At 40.1% G+C, this 23,005-nt stretch overlaps 1 protein-coding gene and 1 non-coding gene across 6 annotated transcripts in view; both read right to left on the reverse strand.

The window, feature by feature from the left end:
• The window catches only part of HERC3 (HECT and RLD domain containing E3 ubiquitin protein ligase 3), a 132,863-nt gene that overhangs the window by 61,254 nt on the left and 48,604 nt on the right, over positions 1-23,005 (reverse strand). For all 5 annotated transcript variants that reach the window (XR_006334645.1, XR_006334646.1, XM_043870861.1 and 2 more), the window contains exons 5-12: positions 18,751-18,827; positions 17,713-17,934; positions 16,044-16,135; positions 14,254-14,384; positions 13,521-13,681; positions 11,228-11,304; positions 4,712-4,836; positions 3,120-3,179 (exon numbers count right to left, since the gene is read on the reverse strand). Coding sequence is in view for 3 of the 5 variants with exons in the window: in XM_043870861.1 (XP_043726796.1) it covers positions 3,120-3,179; positions 4,712-4,836; positions 11,228-11,304; positions 13,521-13,681; positions 14,254-14,384; positions 16,044-16,135; positions 17,713-17,934; positions 18,751-18,827 (945 nt within the window). In the remaining 2 variants the exon portion in view is untranslated. The remainder of the gene's footprint in view (positions 1-3,119; positions 3,180-4,711; positions 4,837-11,227; positions 11,305-13,520; positions 13,682-14,253; positions 14,385-16,043; positions 16,136-17,712; positions 17,935-18,750; positions 18,828-23,005) is intronic.
• On the reverse strand, positions 15,610-15,716 carry LOC122673688. Its single transcript, XR_006334798.1, has one exon. It is a non-coding gene; the product is annotated as a U6 spliceosomal RNA (small nuclear RNA).

The raw sequence follows: 23,005 nt of genomic DNA on the forward strand, positions 1-23,005 counted from the left end.
GAGTAGAAGGACATCATGGGCTCATCTCCTCCTGCGAGATCACCAAAATTTCAACTAGCTATTGAACAACCATCAACAGGAGGATGCTGGAACCCACCAAAAAAAGATATCCCGTGTCCAAAGACAAAGAAGCCGCCACAGCAAGATGGTAGGTGGGGATACAATCGTGATAAAATCAAATTTCATACCTGCCAGGTGGTAACCCACAGACTGGAGAACAACAATAAAAAAGAAAGTCTCACACTATTGTAAAGGTTCTGAACCCCATGTTAGGCTTCCCAGACTGGAGATCTGACAAAGGGACTAGGAACCCCCATGGAATATGGCCTTGAGGGCCAGCAGGATTTGATTACAGGCCTTCCAGGGGACTGAGGGAAACAGACTCTGGTCTTGGAGGGCACAAATTTTTAGAGGAGAGGAGCAGTGACCCCACCGGAGACTGAACCAAAACCACCTGCTCGTGTTGGAGGGCCTCCTGTGGAGGCGTGGGTCAGCAGGGGCTCCGCACAGGGACGAGGGCACTGGAAGGTCCCCCTTGGTGTAAATCCTCATGGAGTTCACCATTAACCCTACCGTACAGCCCTTACACCCCGGGATAAGCTGCCTCAGGCCAAAAAACTACAAGGATGGGAGTGCAACCCTACCCATCAGCAGATAATTGGATTAAACCTTTACTGAGCAAGGTCCTGCCCACCAGAGCAAGACCCAGTTTTTCCCACCACAAGCCCCTACCATCAAGAAGCTTACACAAGCCTCTTAGCCTCATCCATCAGAGGGCAGACAGAAGAAGCAAGAAGAAGCACAATCTCACAGCACCTAAAACAAAAACCACATTACAGAAAGCTAATCACCATGAAAGAGCAGAAAGTTATATCCCAGATGAAGGGACAAACTAAAATCTCAGGAAAACAACTAAATGAAGTGGAGATAGACAATCTTCCAGAAAAAAGAATTCAGAATAATGATAATGAATATGATCCAGGATCTTGGGAAAAGAATGGAGGCAAAGATTGACAAGATGCAAGAAATGTTTACCAAAGACCTACAAGAACTAAAGAACAAAGAAAGAGAGATGAATAATACACTAGAAGGAATCAACAGCAGAATAATGAGGCAGAATAATAAATGACCTGTAGGAAAGAAAGGTAGAAATCATTGCCACAGAACAGAATATAGAAAAAATGAATGAAAAGAAGTAAAGACAGCCTAAGAGATACTTGGAACATTAAACACACCAACATTCGCATTATAGCAGTCCCAGAAGGAGTAGAGAAAGGGCCTGAGAAAATATTTGAAGAGATAATAGCTGAAAACTTCCCAAACATGGGAAAGGAAATAGTCAACCAAGTCCAGGAAGCACAGAGTCCCAGGCAGGATAAACCCAAGGAGGAGCACATCAAGACACATGGTAATCAAACTAACAAAAATTAAAGACCAGAGATAAAATATTAAAAGCAACAAGGGAAAAATGACAAATAACATGTAAGAGAACTCTCATCAGGCTACCTGCTGATATGAAACTCTACAAGCCAGAAGGGAATGGCATGATATATTTAAAGTGATAAAAGGGAAGAACCTCAACCAAGAATACTCCACCCCACAGGACTCTCCTTCAGATTTGATAGAGAAATCAAAAGCTTTCAGACAAGCCAAAGTTAAGAGAATTCAGCATCAGCAAACCAGCTTTACAACAAATGTTAAAGGAACTTCTCTAGGCAGAAAACACAAGAGAAGGAAAAGACCTACAGAAAATAAATGCAAAATAATTTTAAAAATGGTAATAGGATCATACATATCATTACCTTAATGTACCTTAAGGTACATTACCTTAAATTAATTACCTTACCTTAAATGTAAACAGATTAAAAGCACCAACTAAAAGACATACACTAGCTGAGCAGATGGAAACATGTATGCACTTTCACCTACCACATCACTCTGCTTGATACCCCCCTCAAATTGTAATTATTTATATTGTTAAGTTAATCATGCTCCTATTATGGCTTGCAATTATAATTATCTTTTATTTTTGTTTGGCTACTAATTGTGAAAACTGATAAGCATTTTTTGCTATTGTGTCTATGTAACTATCACTCACTTAACACCATTGTATCATGACTGGTCAACAGAAAAATAACAGAACTCTATATCAGCAAAACTAGGATCTAATAGAAAAACCTGCAATCACTTTTTAAAATCCAGACACACATCAGAAACTAGCTTGAAATTTTTTGAAAACTACAAATGCTCAGGTATCGCTTTTTTCTCCAGAGCTCCAGATGTTTCTAATGAGCACTCATGTTTATGGACTACAACTGGACTATATGATGATCTTTCTACTTTTATCTAGTTTGTTTCACTTTTTCTATTACATATTCAGTGCTCTCATTTCATTTAGTTTATGTTCTCCAACTTCTCCATCTCTTCTCTTTTCTTTTAATGTTCTTTCTCGAGCCCTTATTATGTATAGTAGAAGAGCTTTTGTATACATATACATATAAATATGTATAATATATATTTTAGAAAACTTATGAATTCTTGCCTAACTAAAAAAATTTTGACATTTTGATTTGACTTATTTGACTTAGTATGAACAGAATGTTAGATTTCTAATTAAAAAATAGATATGCAACAAGCAAGAAAGGTCTACTGATTATCATAGGGAACTACAGTCAATATCTTTTAATAACCATGATGGAAAATAGTTTCAAAAATAATATATGTGTATCTGTATAACTGAATCACCTTGCTGTGTACCTGAAACACTGTAAAGTCAACTATACTTCAATAAATTATTTTTTTTTTAGAAGAAAGAATTTAAGAACAAGTATTACTAACATTTTGGAATAGCCTGGAAAATCTTACTTTTGATTACACCAACCCTTTATGAGATACTCTCTCTCTTGGTAATCTGCTTCTCTGCCAACGAGGCACGAGGCAGCACTGCCCTTCCCGTGTCCTCTCACTCATCACCATCAGGCACTTCCATTTCTGTGCAGATCAGACGCTCACCCACTGAGTTACGGCCAACCACCGCCAAAGAGAACACAAGCCTTTCTCAGCCTTTGCTGAGTAAGCACCTGCATCACATGTGGGTATTTTAAGATTAAGTCACTTACTTTTTCTCAAGAAAACTTCCATTCCAACAGGCTGCAGAAGATAATATCTGAACAACACCACTGCTCAGAAAGAAAAACGGGAAAGAAGTCTTTAATAATTATAAATAAATGGTTATTTAAGCATCAGCAATAGACTACTCCTCTATTCCAGAGTTTCCTTAATAGCTGCTCCTTCTTACCAAGGTAAAGCCTTGGAAAACACTGTGTCCTGTCTCAAAACGGACAAGAACTTACATTAAAGAGTATCAGAGCTACCAAAAGAAAACTCTAGGGCCTAATAATAATGACCTTGGACTTTCCTCCCACCAACCGTCTCTAAGACACTCACCCCCTCACCTCCAAACATGAACCCAAAATAAAACCAAAAAAGATAAGCTGAGCTGTTATTTACCAACAGAGAGAGTATCTCTGCAAATTAATAACTGAACAAATACTTCCTTCTGTTTTGTTGCCCATCTCAGAAAGTACAAATGAGTGAAGTAAGTTTTTATTCCTATTACCTAGATTTTCTGGGGGGAAACTGCTAGTTTCTGAGGACCCACTGTGATAATAGATGTTAGGAAGCTTGAACCCTCTTATTTAGTATAAGGGAAAGGGAAGGCACAAAACAAATACACAGCTGAGGAGGGGATCACAGTAACTTCTATTAATCATAGGATCCAGGTCAGGAAGAATCTTTGGAGATCACTGCTTATATCGTATCGCTTGTCAATAAGAAAACTGAGAACTAGTAACGTGTCAAAGTCCCAGCCAAGGGAGTCTCAGTGCCCCTACCCCACTACCCTCCTGGTGAGTCTAGTCCCCCAGCCTGTTCCCTGCCCCTTCCAGACTGAACTCCCTGGCAGAGTCACCAAGCTTAGAGGGCTTCTGAGGACGGTCATAGAGGTGCTCTAGGGCATTCCCAATGATCCCCGACTCAAAAAGCTGGTGTGTCCAAAGGGCTCAGGGAATTTGCACCCTACAATCTATATAATAAAGTAAAATGCTTTATACACATATCTGGGAACAACTATCACCTAGTACACAATCTGATTCATTCATTCATTAAGAATCAGATTCTGTCGAAAAATGGAAAAACTGAGGAAAGCCAATACAATATGTAAAAATATAAAAATTAAAAAAAAAAAAACTCTCTTAAGAATGAAATACACCTGCTGAAAGGACTCAAATCCATTAACTATACTTTTTTCTCTATCTCAACTAATCATTTTGAATAGGAAAATGCTAAATTATTCTGATTAGGTAAAATAAGCTTAGATTGGAATGCCTTGGAATAAGCATATGAAGAAAACTCTTGGAGTTAAAGAACAATAACACTGAGCTTTCTTAGCAGAAAGGCCAACTCAGGTCTTCATCAGTTAGGATTTTTAAGGTCCAAACAAAGCAGGTTGAGGAATACAGCTTGTGAGAAAATGGGGGAACAACTTACTATGTTATTTCAGGCTAAGGGCACCAGATGTGTGCCCAAAAAATGACCCCTCAAATGCAAAACTCCATTTATAGTCACAACCTCAAGATGGAAGTAGGGAAAAATCACTAAGTTGGAAATTCCAATACACTTTGAAAAAAACTGAAAACAAGCAACCACATACTTGATTGTATTTGCATTATTGTGTTCTGAGAGCTTTTGTCTCCAAACTGCTATGGTTTCATCATTTATTAAACTGGTGTAATGTGCTTGGTTCATCGTCCTGAAGTCAACAGCAGGCGAAGAATTCTGAAGGATTAAATATGACAGCAAAAAAAAAAAAAAAAGAAATTACGGAACAGCAGGGATTTTTTTTCTCATCTCCCTTTCCCCATATACTCCCCACTTCGTGTTTCACTTATGTCCAGGAGCGGGGGTGCGCTGCCCAGATCCTCTCTCCCTTCAGAACGGACCCCTCGCCCCGCCAGCTGCCTCAGTGTAAGCTCTGGACTGCCCCCGCTGCACTGGCCTCCAGGAACCGCCCCGGGCGCTGGCCTCACTCCCCTCCTGTCAGTGGCCAGGCTCCAGCCCCCGCCTCCAGAAGGATTTCCACCTGGGAAACAGACTCTGAACCTGAGATTTCTGTTTAAAGTCTGGGGTTGGGGGCAGTTCTAGAACATTTTCAGGATGAAGGAGGCAGGATCGGGCAGAAGGGGAAGCTGAACTGCAGCTGAGTGCCTCAGCAGATCTCATGGGTGCCGTGGAGCCGGGATGGCCCTTCAGTACCCTCCCCAGAGAAACCAAACCAGGAGGACTGCTTCAGATTTCTTTCTCCCTACGCTTTGAATCACCATAACATCAAGGTTTTCAACCTACTAATCATTTGCCTTAACTGTTCACCAAACTCCAACAATACGCATTATAAAAAGTCTATATAATCTATATTGTAAATAATCTATGAAAATGTAATGCCTCTTAATGTCTTGCTCAAAGTATACAGCTATAAATTTATAGGAAAAATAACAAAAAAGACATATCAATAATGGCCTTTAAAACCCCAAATGCTGCACAGTGCTACATAATAAGCACTTTTCCTAAAATTGCTATTTTTCAACTTATTTTCCCCAAATCTAATCATGGTCTAGAACTAGAGAAAAATTTAAAGTGCTTTATGTCTCCTGTACTTGTCACTAGAACAGAGGGGGAAAAGCAATATTAAAACATTAACCAGATGATCATAAAAACACAACTTTCAAAGTAAATATTCTTGGTTATTTTCTCAGAAGGATGAGTTAAGACAGCATTATAAGGGGAAAGGAAGTGGGCATGTAACAGACTAGAGTCGTCTGCCAAAGTTCATGATCCTCTGGTTTTTGACAAATATTTTAACAAAAATGACCACAGAAATCTGTTAAGAGAACAAAAGCCATCTTGAACTGCATAGAGAAAAACTGAGAGACAAAACAGACACTTGAAAACACACAAACAAGACTGTCTCTCCACCATGGTCTTAAAACCAGTCATTATGTAAATTTTAATTACTTCCCCCGTTCAAAGGAGCAGCTGAACACAGACACAAACACATACTTAAAATATAAACATGTTACTATTTTCTCATTCTTCACCCTAAGTCCAATAAACCACAGATGCCTTGGATGAAATACAATCTCAGAATCAAACATAAAGACCCAAGAAAAAGCACTGATTTCCCATGCCTTAGAGTTACGTACAGCCTCAAAAGAAAAAATTGGTGTAGGTTAATGTATCCAACTTTGGCTGCACTTTGGATCACCAGAGCTTTCAAAAATCCTGACGGCCAAGTTACACTCTAAACAAGTTAAATCAGAATTTCTGGAGATTGCATGGCTACAGATGGTAGCTAGACTCATTGTGGTGATCATTTCAAAATTATAGAAATATAAATCACTATGTTGTGTACCAGGAACTAAAATAGTGTTGTAAGTTAATATACTTAAAAATCAAACAAAAAAGCTCATAGAAAAAGAGATCAGATTTGTGATTACCAGAAGCAGGGAGTGGGATGTGGGGGATTGGCAATAGGCAGTCAGAAAGCACATACTTCAAGTTATAAGATAAATAAATACTAGGTGTGTAATATAAAACATGATAAACATAATTAACGCTCAATTTAGTTGCTCACTCATGTCCGACTCTTTGCAACCCCAATAATTAACACAATAATTAACAAAAGAGTCCAAAATGCAGTACTTGGGTGCAATCTCAAAAACGACAGAATAATCTCTGTTCATTTCCAAGGCAAACCATTCAATATCACAGTAATCCTAGTCTATGCCCAATCAGTAATGCTGAAGAAACTGAAGTTGAACGGTTCCATGAAGACCTACCAGACCTACAAGGCCTACCTTCTAGAACTAACATCCAAAAAAGATGTTCTCTTCATTACAGGGGACTGGAATGCAAAAGTAGGAAGACAAGAGATACCTGGAGTAACAGGCAGATTTGGTCTTGTAGTAAAAAATGAAGCAGGGCAAAGCCTAACAGAGTTTTCCCAAGAGAACATACTGGTCAAACACCCTCTTCCAACAACACAAGAGAAGACCCTACACATGGACATCACCAGATGGTAAATATCGAAATCAGATTGATTATATTCTTTGCAGTCAAAGATGAAGAAGCTCTATACAGTCAGCAAAAACAAGACCAGGAGCTGACTATGGCTCAGATCATGAACTCCTTATTGCCAAATTCAGACTTAAATTGAAGAAAGTAGGGAAAACCAATAGACCAATCAGGTATGACCTAAATCAAATCCCTTGCGATTATACAGTGGAAGTGACAAATAGATTCAAGAGATTAGATCTGATAGACAGAGTGCCTGAAGAACTATTGACTGAGGTTTGTGACATTGTACAGGAGGCAGGGATCAAGACCATCCCCAAGAAAAAGAAGTGTAAAAAGGCAAAATGGTTGTCTGGTGAGGCCTTACAAATAGCTGAGAAAAGAAGACACAAAAGGCAAAGGAGAAAAGGAAAAATGTACCCATGTGAATGCAGAGTTCCAAAGAATACCAAGGAGAGTTAAGAAAGCCTTCCTCAGTGATCAAGGCAAAGAAATAAGAGGAAAACAACAGAATGGGAAAGATTAGAGATCTCTTCAAGAAAATCAGAGCTACCAAGAGAACATTTCATGCAAAGATGAGCACAATAAAGGATAGAAATGGTATGGACTTAACAGAAGCAGAAAAGATTAAAAAGAGGTGGCAAGAATACAGAGAAGAGCTATACAAAATAAATCTTCATGACCCAGATAACCACGATGGTGTGATCACTCACCTAGAGCCAGATATCCCTGAATGTTAAGTCAAGTGGGCCTTAGGAAACATCAGTACAAACAAAGCCTAGTAGAGGTGATGGAGTTCCAGTTGAGCTATTTCAAATCCTAAAAGATGATGCTGTGAAAGTGCTGCACTCAATATGCCAGCCAATTTGGAAAACTCAGCAGTGGCCACAGGACTGGAAAAGGTCAGTTTTCATTACAATCCCAAAGAAAAGCAATGCCAAAGAATGTTCAAACTACTGCACAATTGCACTCATCTCACATGCTAGCAAAGTAATGCTCAAAATTCTCCAAGCCAGGCTTCAACAATATGTGAACCGTGAACTTCCAGATGTTCAAGCTGGTTTTAGAAAAAACAGAGGAACCAGAGATCAAATTGCCAACATCCATTGGATCATCGCAAAAGCAAGAGTTCTAGAAAAACATCTACTTTTGATTTATTGACTATGCCAAAGCCTTTGACTGTGTGGATCACAATAAACTTTGGAAAATTCTTAAAAGAGATGGGAATACCAGACCACCTGACTCACCTCCTGAGAAATCTGTATGCAGGTCAAGAAGCAACAGTTAGAACTGGACATGGAACCTACTGGTTCCAAATCAGGAAAGGAGTATGTCAAGGCTGCATATTGTCACTCTGCTGATTTAACTTATATACAGAGTACATTATGTGAAATGCCAGGCTGGATGAAGCCCAAGCTGGAATCAAGATTGCCGGGAAAAATATCAATAACCTCAGATATGCAGATGATACCACCCTTATGGCAGAAAGCGAAGAAGAACTAAAGAGCCTCTTGATGACAGGGAAAGAGGACAGTGAAAAAGTTGGCTTAGAACTCAACATTCAGAAAACTAAGATCATGGCATCCAGTCCAATCACTTAATGGCAAATAGATGGGGAAACAGTGACAGACTTTATTTCTGGGGGCTCCAAAATCACTGCAGATGGTGACTGCAGCCATGAAATTAAAAGACACTTGCTCCTTGGAAGAAAAGCTATGACCAACGTAGACAGCTTATTAAAAAGCAGAGACATTACTTTACCAACTAAGGTCCGTCTAGTGAAAGCTATGGTTTTTCCAGTAGTCATGTATGGATGTGAGAGTTGGACTATAAAGAAAGCCGAGTGCCAAAGAACAGATGCTTTTGAACTGTGGTGCTAGAGAAGACTCTTAAGAGTCCCATGGACTGCAAGGAGACCCAACCAGTCAATCCTAAAGGAAATCAGTCCTGAATATTCATTGGAAGGACTGATGTTGAGTCTGAAACTCCAACACTTGGGCCACCTGATGCAAAGAAACAACTCACTGGAAAAGACCCTTACACTGAGAAAGATTGAAGGAAGGAGGAGGAGGGGACGACAAAGGATGAGATGGTTGGGTGGCATCACTGACTCAATGGACATGAGTTTGAGTAGGCTCTGGCAGTTGGTAATGGACAGGGAAGCCTGGCATGCTGCAGTCCATGGGGTTGCAAAGTGTTGGACACGACTGAGGACTGAACTGACTGAAGTAAATCTTAAGAGTGTCTTATAAAAATGGAGTATGTCACTACACAGATGCTTTTTCTTGGGTCATTAAGAGATTCTTCATGTGTCATGGTAACTGAGTAAACACATATTTTGACTAATCTCTGCATCTAAACAAATACCTAGGCTTAACAGCTTAAATAAAAGTGTATGGGTTTCAGTGTTTGTAAGAAAGAGCAATACCTTTCTAAGTCATATTCTATTTTCAGTTGCTTTTTTCTTTATCTTACATTTTTAATGCATACCACTCTTCCAGTTGTTTAAACTTTAACCTGCCCTGTTTCTACAATATGCTACTTTCACTTCCTTCTCATCAATGTTTAGTTTTCTGGTTCCAACAATGTTAATTACAGTAAATTTAAAATTCAACTACATATATCAGATACCATATTTACAAAAGGAATGAAACTAAGTTTTACACTGAATTTCACAGGAAAATTAAAGTTGGTTAATCAAACCACTTTCTTAGAGAAAGGAATACTTCAGACTGTACTACTTGTGGACACAAAGTAATTATCCCACAAAGATTCAGGGCTTTTCATATTTTGCATTACTGGCATGTTAAAGAAACAAAGGATAGTTTCAGCTTTTCTCAAGATTTCTCTGTGTAGCACTGAAGCTGGGCCTAAAATAGGTCTGAAGCAACAGCTCCAACTCAGCCCAGATGGCTGCACTCAACAGAACCTTCTGCAGCATCCTGACCTGGATAATATCTAACGTCAGTATCAGCTATCCAACCTGCAGCCTCAGACTCCACCCACAACCTTTTCTATCGAAGTCAGAGAATGATACTGACTAGAAGGCAAGAATATCGTGTGTTGAGAGATGGCACAGTATCAGAGTAATGGGGATAGTTTCCAGCACCAACAGGGCCCTTGTGTCCACAGAACCTCATTTTCCTTCCCAAGCTACTCTGAATCCTTTGTCATCACCAGCAGCCCTTCCCTGCTCCTCCAGGGGAGGATGAGGATCAATGCACTACATATGGCTAATCCTCCCCAAGTGCTGACTGAATAAAAGAAGGGTCAGGGCAAGAGAAGGGAAGCAAAGGGAGGGAGAGGAGAGGAGCATAAGAGCAGCAGGGTGCAGAGGACAGAAAACAAACCTGTGGCGCTCACTTCAGAATGATTTTTCTCATCCAGAAAAAGGGGAATGTATTAAAGCCCTGTCACGGACAGCATCACCGACTCAATGGACATGAGTCTGAGCAAACTTCGGGAGATACTGAAGGACAGGGGAGCCTGATGTGCTGAGGTCCACTTGGTCGCAGAGTCGGACATAACTTAGCAACTGAACAACAACACCGATACTTAGCCCACATTCTCTTCCACCTCCAACCCTAAGAGAATGTCATTCGCCCACCACAGGGATGCAGGAGACAACCTGAGGGAAATTTTAGTGTGGTTTTATAAGCAGACGATAAATAATAAAGGATATCTGAATGGCATCTCTTATATTCAGTATATACTCAATCCCATCAAACAAGCCCAGTGAGTTCTCATATACCGAGCATTTGTGGCTACTTAACAGGGAAGGAAACAATAGAAAGTCAAATAATCCCAAAGTTAGTATGAATTCTCTGAGACCTCCTTAAGTCTCTTTTGAGACAAATCCAGATATAAATAAATAATTTTCAATTATAAAGTAGAACTCTGTGATTAAATACCAAGAAAATTATTGACACTTCAAGGAAATAAAATGGAGATTACTTCAAAGTTTAGTCAGCTTATTTTAATAATATAAAATTGGTAGAAACAAAGAGTAATGCTGCTCTCATGTAATTATTATTTATTAAAATAAATATTGGCTCACCATTATTCCACCCCCAAGATAATAGTCAAAAGAAAATTTTACCTCATATTTGGAGCAAAGTACAAAAGTCTGGTCTCCTCCAGAGAAGATCTGCTTAACAATATGATATTTAAAGCGATCTGTCAAAAAATTTTCAAGAGCATGTTTTTCAACAATTAAACTTTTTCCTTGATCCCCTTTTCTAACATTCCAAAATATGTTTCCGAGTGGTTTCCTATTCATTTAATTATGTCAGAGAAGTAAGAAACCTCCTCTGCTGGCTCTCTTCCCAGGACTGTTTCTACTTCAGTTAAAACTAAACATATAAAACTGTATCTTCCACTCTAACCCCCTCTTCCTCCTGCCAACTGCCAGCTAGTCCTGACCTCGTTTCTATTTTTTCATTCTAACTCTGTCATGACACTGAGGTTTAAAACAGTCACTACTATAAACCCTAACGTCAGCTATGACACCACTTACAGCATCTGAGTGTGGAGGTCTGCAGCCACTTTGGATGAAGCTCGCCAGATAGATGGCCCTCCGTGTCCTGCTTCCGCTTTGCCTCCCATCACACTGCGCCCACAGCGACACTCTCAGACCACCGTCTCACCAAATTCTAATAGGCCACACTACTTCACACCTCCATGCCTTTCCCTTCTACCACCCCCAGAGCACACTGTGTTCTCCAGGAATGGCGCCCCCTAGAGCATGATGGAAAGGTGCTCCTGGAATCGCGCAGTCCCATGGTACTCACCACAGCCTACCCCTTCACCGCCCTCTACCTGGCTAACTCCAAACCATCCTTTAAGACACAGCTCAAACTTCCTCTCTCAGGAACACTGTGCTCCCAAATTACCATGAAGGTTCCTAAAACCAGCATTTATATAACAAATTGAAATTCACCTACTTACATTATAAGTTTTATCCTGTAATTAAACTTTGAAAACTTTGTGGTTTAAAATTAACCTACATACTGGAGTTTTTAAAAGTTGGTGTATTTCTTAAATATATGCTCCCTAAGATGAGTACAATGTTAGAGAAAGAGAAATGTTAGCCTTGGAGAAAAAGAAATTTATAAATGATAGATAAGAGGACACCTAGCCATTTTTCCACTTTGGGGAACATGATCAAAACAAAATCTTGTTTATTTTACATTTCAAGTTCCACTACATTCTTAGATGCTCATATATTCATTCCATGAATATTTACTGAGTGAAAAGGTTGTGCCAGATCCTGTGCTATATGCCAGGTTTACAAACAGGAAATGACTCTGAACCAGGGTCTCCTGCATTGCAGGTGGATTCTTTACCAACTCAGTTATCAGGGAGGCCTTCCCTGTACTTAAGTTTCTCATACTCCAGAAGGGTACTTATGGTTGATGTTGTTAAAATTCTGATTAAGCCATAACTGTGCCACTTTATAGCCTTCAAAATTGAAATCAGTTATTAAATCACACTTCTTTGTAATGACTCTCCATCTCCATTTAAGCTTCTGGATTTATTGCTTCAAGTCACTCTTACTGAATGACTGCCTTATTTTGATTTCCAGTGAAATGAACACTGTGTTACTTAACTATTTTTTAAGAGAAGAAACAGAAATGGCATGAAAAAAAACTCATGTCATATTGTGACCAAAATAGCAATCGTAAAGGGAAGGTAACAAGAGTTCAAGCATTAAAAGTACTGGCTTTAAAGTTCACAGAGAACAACCTAGTGGTTAGCAGTGGCAGGTGGTGGGAGAGGGGCAGTACAGAGTTGGGGGGGGTGGTAGGTACAGTCTACTGAGGGTGAGACAGCCTACAAGGATGTTTTGTACAACACAGGGAATATAGCCAATATTTTGTGATACCTGTAAATTGAGTGCAACTTTTTTAAACTGTACAATTTTTAGAAATTAAAAAGAATACAGGTTTTAGAAAGAGGCGGGCCTGGGTTTAAATTCTGCCCCCAGAATCTACATCATTTTGGGCAAGCTACTTAACCTCCATAAGATTCAGTTTCCTCATCTCCAACATGGGGATAACAGCTACTAGTTCTTAAGGTTGTTTTCAGTGCTTAGCATGGTAGTGGAACTTGGTTAAGCCTTCAATAAATATAAATTTTCATTATCAGCAACAATAGTAAATAAAATGTATATACCACAATCAAAATCCTTATGGCCAAAATAGAATTTTTCCTTTATTCTCTAGAATCTCAACTGTAGATAGTAAGTGCTCAAGTATTTGTTGACTGACATTAGAATATCTCATATGTATCCCCTCCAAAAGAACTGAAGGTTAAAAAAAAAAATACATGTTCTATAACAAGTGTTTTTGGCACTTAAAACACCATTAAATTTCAATAAACATCACTCTTACCAGCTCTGGCTGAAAGCTGGCCACTGTGGGCAGCCCAGTAACCTTTCACAGGAGAAGGGCACTTGACGTTACAAGTGTGTCCAGTTCCTAGTTGACCTCTGGCTCCACAACCAAATGCATAGATGAGTCCAGAAGAAGGCACAAAGGCTAGGGTGTGTTGTCTGGGGGGAAATAACATAAGTTAACCCAACAGCATTGCTTCTACTGATAATGAATGAATACACACACTGACTTTTAACAACCATATGTGAGCATAGCAATTCCTATAGGTGTCCCCAGAAGCCTACCCCCTCATGTTTACACGTGCTTGTTTTTGCAATGCTGGATCTTCATAATACCACCCTTCACTGATACACTAGGTCGTTGGGATGGGGGTAAGACCTGGAAAGAGTTTAAGGGCCTGCTGCATTTGGGATGAACAGAAAGAGGCGGGGAAAATCAGCAAAATTTCCAAGATTTCTTTGAGGCTCTCTCACTTTCCTTTCTACATGTCTCCCTCACGTCAGGCTATCCTTTATCCCCAAAGAACTATACTGGCCCCATGTAGCTCTGCTTCTCTAAAACCCTTCCTTGCCACACCCTGCTCAGATTGAACTCTCTCCAAATTTTCAACATACATATGCATGCAGTTGATTTCTTAAAACAACGCTGGTTAGGAGTAGCCACATCACTACACAGACAAGATCCATTTCTGAGTCTTAATAGATCTGAGGAAGTTCTTAGGAGCACTCACCTGCCACAAGCAATTTGAGTGACTTCACTGCCCATCAGCTCCAGAACTCTTCTTGGATTGACCTCATCATTCATGGAATCATGTCCAAGTTGCCCACAGGAACCAGCACCAAAGGTAAACACACCTCCACTCTGACAAGGAGCAAACACCACATAAGTGCACTGTGTCTCTGAGCTTGGATACACTCCTCTTAACCTCTGTATACAAAATTCATATCACAACAGTCTGTACAAGAACACTATGCCCGCTTGACTCTTAGACAAATCACTTCTTTGGAATGTTCTCTAAATAGAAAAGAGAATTTTAAAAAAGAATTTAAGACTACATCTTTATGGAACAAAGACAGCACTGTTCAAGGGAATGTGTGCCATCTACATATAAATTTTAAAAGTAGTTTAAAAGTACAACAATGTTAATAAACAGGAATACAAAAAAGGAGAAAAAGGTAGGTGAAATGAGATGAATTTTACATGACCATTCTCATGTAAGAAATTAAATGCTCCACAGATTCTTTAATAAGATTTTTTTTAGCAGCTGTACTTGAACAAACACTAAAGCATTTTATTAAAGTGAATCTGTAACAGTTTGTTCAACACGAAAATACTTTTTCATTCTCTCTAGATATGACTGTCTTAGAAGCAAAAGAAATGGGTTGAATAATGTTAAAACATTAATTACACTGCTCTTTCTTTTTTCGTCATTTAGTTGCTCAGTCATGTCCAACTCTTTGTGACCCCATCAACTGCAGCCCTCTAAGCTTCCCTGTCCTTCACCATCTCCCAGGGTTTGCTCAAACTCTTGTTCATTGAGTTAGTGATGCCATCCAACCATCTCACCCTGCCTTCAATCGTTCCCAGCATCAGGATCTTTTCCACTGATTTGGCTCTTCACATCAGGTGGTCAACGTATTGGAACTGCAGCATCAGCATCAGTCCTTTCAGTGAATATTCAGGGTTGATTTCCTTTAGGATTGACTGGTTTGGTCTCTTTGCTGTCCAAGGGAGTCTCAAGAGTCTCCTCCAGCACCACAGTTGGAAGGCATCATTCTTAGGTGCTTAGCTTTATTTATAGTCCAACTCTCATGTCCATACATGACTACTGGAAAAACCATAGCTTTGACTAGACGGATCTTTGTTGGCAAAGTAATGTCTCTGCTTTTTAATATGCTGTCTAGGTTTGTCATTGCTTTTCTTCCAAGGAGCAAGTATCTCTTAATTTCATGGCTGCAGTCACCATCCACAGTGATTTTGGAACCCAAAAAAATAAAGTCTCTCACTGTTTCCATTGTATCTTCATCTACTTACATGAAGTGATGGGACCAGATGCCATGATCTTCATTTTTTTTTTTTTTTTTCTAAAAATATGGAACGCTTCACGAATTTGCGTGTCATCCTTGCGCAGGGGCCATGCCAATCTTCTCTGTATCGTTCCAATCTTAGCATATGTGCTACCGAAGCGAGCACTTCATTTTTTGAATGTTGAGTTTTAAGACAGTTTTTTCACTCTCCTCTTTCACCTTCATCAAGAGGTTCTTTAATTCCTCTTCACTTTCTGCCATAAGGGTAGTATCATCTGCACATCTGAGCTTATTGGTATTTCTGCCTGCAGTGTTGATTATAGCTTAGGAACACAGAATATCGCTATATGTATTTCAAGGTTATAGATATTGAATTATTTTTCTATACTATTCCTACTCTCTCTCAAAGACACTATCAAAAATAATAAAGCAGTGATAATCATCCTTATTATAACAGTACCATAGAACAAACCAGAATACTGAAGTCCCTTACTTTTGTAAGAACTGCTGTATGTTCTTCTCCACAACTGATATAGACGACTTTCTGTGTTCGCAGGAGCTTCACATGGCAAGGAGACTCTCGATCTAGAAAAAGAGAAATATCAGAAAGTCAGTATCATCTGTCTTTGAGATGAAATATGCACAGTTCTCTTAGCCTCAATTTTGGGTCCCCCTTGATTCCTGATTCTCCTCTTCAGCTTGCTGCCTGAACCTCCACTTGGATGTCTAACAGACATCTCATTTTTAACATATTTAAAGCCCAATTCCCCATACTCCCCGACTCTGCCCACCTTCCTCCCTACTTCCCCATACAGTTTTCCTCATTTCATAAATGCAGCTTTACCCTTCCACTTTTTCCTTTCTTGAATTCAAAGTACATCCAACAATGAGGAAAAACAACTGGCCCTACCTTCAAAATATATTCAAAATCCATCTTTATTCCCACTGCTGCCAAAGTGGTCTTCTAGCTTCCCCGTGGACCGATTCTAGGCAAAGTCAAATCAGATTACTCTTCTCCTCAACACCCTCGGTGTCTTCCTCTTTCACTGAGAGAAGCCAAAATCCTTACCCTGTCCTTCAGGGCTCCACACTGCAGGGGCTCCCTTCCTCTCAGAGCTCCAGCTCCGCTCCTCTTCTCCCTGCTCATCTCATCCCCAAGCCTACCATGATTCCTCCCACATCAGAGCCTCTACACACCCTGTTCCCTCTGACTGGGGACAGTTTTCACCCAGCTCCTCTAAACACCTCCTCTTCTACTGGACTTCCTACAGGGCTCTGCTAAACATCTTATTCAAGAGGCCCTCCCTGGGTACCTTATGTAAAATAGGAAACTTTCCTCTCAAAGCCTCTGACATACTGCATACATTTGTTCTTGTTCAGTCCTGTCTGACTCCTTGAGACCCCACGGACTGCAGCATGCCAGGTTTCCCTGTCCTTCACCATCTCCTGGAGCTTGCTCAAACTCATGTCCATTGAGTCAGTGATGCCATCCAACCATCTCATCCTCTGTCACCCCCTTCTCCCCTTGCCTTCAATCGTTCACAGCATCAGAGTCTTTTCCAATGATTCAGTTCTTCGCATCAGGTGGCCAAAGTATTGGAGCTTCAGCTTCAGCATCAGTCCTTCCAATGAATATTCAGGGTTGATTTCCTTTGCAATTGACTGGTTTCATCTCTTTGCTGTCAAAGGGAGTCTCAAGAGTCTTCTCCAACACCACAGTTCAAAAGCATCAATTATTCAGTGCTCAGCCTTCTTTACGGTCCAACTCTCACGTCCATACATGACCACTGGAAAAACCATAGCTTTGACTGGATGGACCTCGGTCGGCAAAGTAATGTCTCTGCTTTTTAATATGCTGTCGAAGGTTGGTCACAGCTTTTCTTCCAAGGAGCAAGCATCTTTTAATTTCATGGCTGCAGTCACCATCCACAGTGATTTTGGAGCCCAAGAAAACAACATCTGTCACTGTTTCCACTGTACACATACTGGTTTGTTGTCTGTGTCTGCCCATTAGCATGCAGTCTCCACTAAGTCAAGGGTATTATCTGTTTCGGTCCTTGCTGCACCCTTAGTGCCTGACATGGGGCAAGCACACAGAAGCTCCTCAGGAAGCATGTACTAAACAAATGAAGTTAAGAGGGCCACGTGAAGACTTCACCCACCTTTCTCATCACTGAGCCCGAGCTGCCCTGCATTATTCATCCCCCAGCCAAATACAGCTCCTGAGAGTGACAGGGCAAAGCTGTGGGCCCCTCCTGCGGCCACCTGCGCCAGCGGGATCCCCTCCAGGGACCTCACCCTCTGTGGACTGGCTTGGGAAGGGAACTCCTTCCCCAGGCCCAACTGCCCATGGCTGTTTCTCCCCCACGTGAAGAACTGGCCATCTGAAATCAGAAGAAGATTACTGGTATTACCAGAAAGATACAAGTTCCATTCACAAATATAAACTTATCAGAACAACGGAGTTCCCCCGGGGCTCATTTGTTAGTTGCCCCCCCTGCAACACACACCCAAGAGCAAGGAAGCAGACACACTTCATGGTGTGAGAATCTCACAATCAGAACTCCCACTTGTCATGACAACACAGAGATCAACATCCTTCAAAGGCTATTAATATTTATGCAAAGAAAAAACTAAATGTTTAAATCAGTTCAGTGTTGAATAGGCCAATTATCAGGCTTAGATGCATTAAGCAAAGGGAACTAGTTCTGACCATACCAGGACTCCAAGAGACCCGGGACTTCATAGGGTCCAGCTATGATCTGGACAACAGCACAGAGAATCAAGCAGGACGTGTTAGTGCTGACTTCCCCACAAATTTATCCTAACAGAATATAGCAGCATATGTTGGCTTAGGTTTTCCTAACTTCATCTTCTTCATTTATTTGGGCGCTTTATGGTGGAATAGCCATATGAGTTGTAGCTAAGAAAAACCAATCCTCCGTTCAAGTACACTGATGAACAGTCTTGCCTCCTCCTGACTTTCCCTGAGAGAGGTGGAACAGCAGTGATAACCACCTTCTTCATCATCCACACCCTGAGAAAAGTATGAGCTACACAAGGGCTGTCTTAGAACTGTCGCCGTCCAACAGGAATGCATAGACCCTAATGTATCCGGTTACATCACATCACATAAAAATACGAAGAGAAATGGTTCCAAAATTAACACAACACTAGCACAGATTTTAATGTTACATTACCAGCTGCAAGGGCCAAGCAATGCCAGTTGCCACAGGAAACTTGTAATATCGTCTGCTGGTTCAGCTTTTGTATTAACCTAAAACAGAAAAGACTTTCCTTTTAAGAAGGGCATTCACAATGACTGGAAATATTCCCAACTAAATAAAATAGCTGTAATAAATAACATGTTTCACAAAACACTTTTTAAAATCAAATATATGATCTTACATGATAAAGTTCTATTAAGTCTTTCACTAACCTCCTGCATCTTTGGTAGTTACCATTTAAAAGAAAGAAACCCTGCTCTGCACTTAAACCCATTACCACAACCCTGTGTTAACTTCTACCTTGTCATCTCCAATTTAGAGACAAAAGGAGTAAGCTGCCAAAGACATACCCTAAGAACATGGCTGGTATCTAAACGGGTTTCAAATGAGAGAAATGGCATGATCTAGCAACCTCACTTCCAGGTACAAAACCAAATGAACTGAAAGCAGGGTCCCAAAGAGATATCTGTATACCCATATTCATAGCACCATTATTCACAAAAGCTATAAGGTGGAAGCAACCCAACTGTCCATCAACCAATGACCAGAAAAACAAATGTGGTATATACACTTGGAATATGTATACAATGGAATATTCATCACACTCTTTAAGAATGGAAATTCTGACACATGCTACAACGTGGATGAAACCTGGAATTATGCCTAGTGAAATAAGCCAGTAACAAAAAGACAAATAGTCCATGGTTCCATTTACATGACATATCTAGACTAGCCAAATTCATACAAATCAAAAGTCTAATGGTGCCTGCCAGGGGCTAGACAAGGAGAAATGAGTTTTCATTTAATGAGTGTTGAGTTCTATTTTCTACTAGAAAAACAGTTCTGGAGATTGGTCACACAACCGTGTGAATATACATACACTAATAGTTCAATACACTATTGAACTGTACACTTAAAATGGTTAGGATGGTAAATTCTTTTAATTTTTTATTTATGTATGTTTGGCTGGGTTGGGTCTTTGTTGCTGCGAGAGCTCTTCTCTAGTTGCAGTGAACAGGGGCTACTCTTCATAGCCTTGCATGGGCTTCTCATTATAGTGGCTTCTCTCACTGCAGAGCAAGGGCTCTAGACGCATAGGGTTCAGTAGTTACAGTGCATGGCCTCAGCAGTTGCAGTTCCTGGGCTCTAAACAGGCTCGGTAGTTGTGGCCCATGGGCTTAGCTGCTCCATGGCATGTAGATTTGTCCATTGGCAGGTGGATTCCTTACCACTGAGCCACCAAGGAAGCCCAAGATGGTAAATTTTATGTTACGTGTATTTTGCCACAATTTTTAAAAATTACTAAGGGCAATGCTTCCAAAACTCTTGATTCCCTAGGATGGTAAAGAGGAAGATCATATGATCACTTTCTAAAACTCGATCCTCTGCTTGCTTATATGGAAGAGATAAGAACAGTACCTATTCACAGGGTTGTGGTGAGAATTAAGTGAAAAAAATGTTTGGCACTGCCCAATAGAGTTTGACAGCCTGAGAAATATCTCCTGCTTCCTATTTGAATAATTCATAGGTTGCCAAGTTCCTCTTCATTAAGTGTATGCCATGGGAACAAAAGACGCAGAGGGGCATTTTACAAGATAGATGTCCAACAGGGAAATCAGGGGTTATTTAGAGTAACAGGTAAATGTTGCTTTAACAGTTTATTTTCTCAGATATAAAAAAAGTTTATAAATTAGAGTTCACATAAGCATTTAGTACCAAATAGAACCCAACTATTTTTTATGGAGATAATTGTAAATTCACACGCAGTTTTAAGAAATAATACAGAGATCCCTTGTAGGCTTTATCCAGTCTCCCCCAGTGATGACATTTTGCAAAACTATAGAACAAAAAAATCGTAACAGGGATACTGACAAAAATACAAACTACCAATCTCACTTCTTTGTCCCCAGTTTTATTTGTACTCATTTCTGTGTTTATGGTATTTCTGTCACTTGTGTAGGCTCATGCAATCACCACCATATTCAACGTTTCCAACCCAAGGATTCCTCGTATTTACAACCACTCCTCCCCTCCTCCATCATAGCCCCCGGCAATCATTAATCTACCCGTCATTTCCAAAATGTTGTCCCTTAAAGAATGTTATGTAAATGGAATCATATAGTAGGCAGCCTTTTAGGATTGGGTTCTTTTTCACTCAGAATAATTCCTTGGACATTTGATATACACGCAGCAATTTTTTTGCTGCATATATCAATAGCTTGTAGAATTCCGCTATTTTTAAAAAACATTTATTTTATTTATGGTGTGCTGGGTCTTCGTTGCTATGCAGGCTCTTCTCTAGCTGGGGCCAGCAGGGGCTACTCTCCAGGTGCAGTGTGTGGGCTTCTTACTGCGGTGGCTTCTCCTGTTGTGGAGCACAGGCTCTAGGACATGCGTGGGTTCAGCAGCTGTGACTCCCAGGCGCCAGAGCACAGGCTCAATAGTAGTGGCACAGGGGCTTAGTTGCTCTGCAGATGTGGGATCTTCCCAGACCAGCGGTCAAATCCTTGTCTCCTGCACTAGCAGGCAGGTTCTTTACCACGGAACCACCAGGGAAACCCAGAAACCCACTATTTTTTAAAACTGAAAAAAAGTAATCCTGTCTTAGGGACCAATGTTTCAGAACTTTATGCAACAAGAGTCCTTTTCCTGGCCAGTTTCCACTCAAATTCCCCATACTTCTCCCTTTATGGGTCACCATTACCCTTATCACAACCTTCACAATCACAGTTACAAAAAAAAAAGCAGGTCAAAAGAAAGAGGACAATAAGAAATTGTATCATAAGATGGAGAAAAGGAGCCACATATGCACAAGCATACCCTGTGTTTTACCTACCCGTCTTACTCTATCCTCCCAACAACTCGGTAAAGGTACACACTACTACATCACTTCACTTTTAAGTTAGGAAACTGAGGCTCAGATAAGTTAAACAATTTGCTCAAAGCAACTCACCTAATATGAAATAGAGCCAATACTGGAATCTGAGGCTGTCTAATATCAAAGCTATGTTACTTTCCACAATATTAAGATAGGAATTGATGAATTTATCTTAATTAACTTGTAAAATTGTATACAAACTAAAGCCTCAGAAGTCATCCATAATATATGCATAACTAATAAAAACAATAATAAATTGCTACTCTAACACAGACTACTTCATTTTTTGAAATGAAATGCCACTAATGACTTTACTTGAGTATTTATTCATCAACAAGTGAAATATTTTTGTCATGAATATTGTAAATCTTTTCCTTAATATTACATGCAATTCACTAAAATAAACCATCCCTTTTTTTTAATTTCCACTCATCTTCTTCTCCCAAAATTAAACTAAGTGTTGAAAGTAATGAATCTAAGACATTACCTGTTCCAACTCAGGAAATGAATCAAATTACTCTTACCTCCATGTTTCTCTTTTCCCTAAAACAGCTTTTGATTAAAGATACAAAAATCTAAGAAGGGCAAAACGGAGGAGGAGGAAGAATGTACTGTGCTTTAAAAGGGACAATATTTGGGCAGGGGAGGAGAGGCCATTTATTAACCAGACCTTTACTGAGCAATGCACGTGCTAGAGCACCCTTAGCAATGGTGATGCTAAAATAAATAATCCAGTTCTCCTGGCGTCAAGAGCTCCCAGCTTTGTCTAAAATTAGTTATTAAATTAAAAATTGCAATGAATGTGACTAGTACTGCAATAGGAGAACATTGTACATTTGAAGTACAAAGGACTAGGAATTAAATGAAGGAAATAAACCAGTGGCCTCTTTGACCATTAAAACCCTCAACAAACAGACGCCACCCCCAAAACGTCCCCTTGAGAGTAACTTCAATACTACGGACATTTTCTTAGTGGTGAAGCATCTGTTAGATAATTAGCCAAATCATCTAAGATTTTGTTGCTTAAACAGCTTAAACAGTCACGAAGTGGTGTCTGACTCTTTTGTGACTCCATGGACTACAGCCTGCCAGGCTCCTCAGTCCATGGGATTCTCCAGGCAAGGATACTGGAGTGGGTTGCCCTTTCCTTTTCCAGGGAATCTTCCTAACCCAGGGATCAAACTTGAGTCTTCTGCATTGGCAGATGGATTCTTTACCACTGAGCCACCGGTGAAGCCCTTCATAAAAGATTTAGAATTAAGTAAACACTTAAGGGACTAAAAACCATTGTATTAGTACTTCTGTGTTAAAGAACTTATAGATATTTGGTATATTAGCTGTTGATAATGC

The sequence above is a fragment of the Cervus elaphus genome, chromosome 17, assembly GCF_910594005.1.
Source record: "Cervus elaphus chromosome 17, mCerEla1.1, whole genome shotgun sequence".
Classification (NCBI taxonomy): domain Eukaryota; kingdom Metazoa; phylum Chordata; class Mammalia; order Artiodactyla; family Cervidae; genus Cervus; species Cervus elaphus.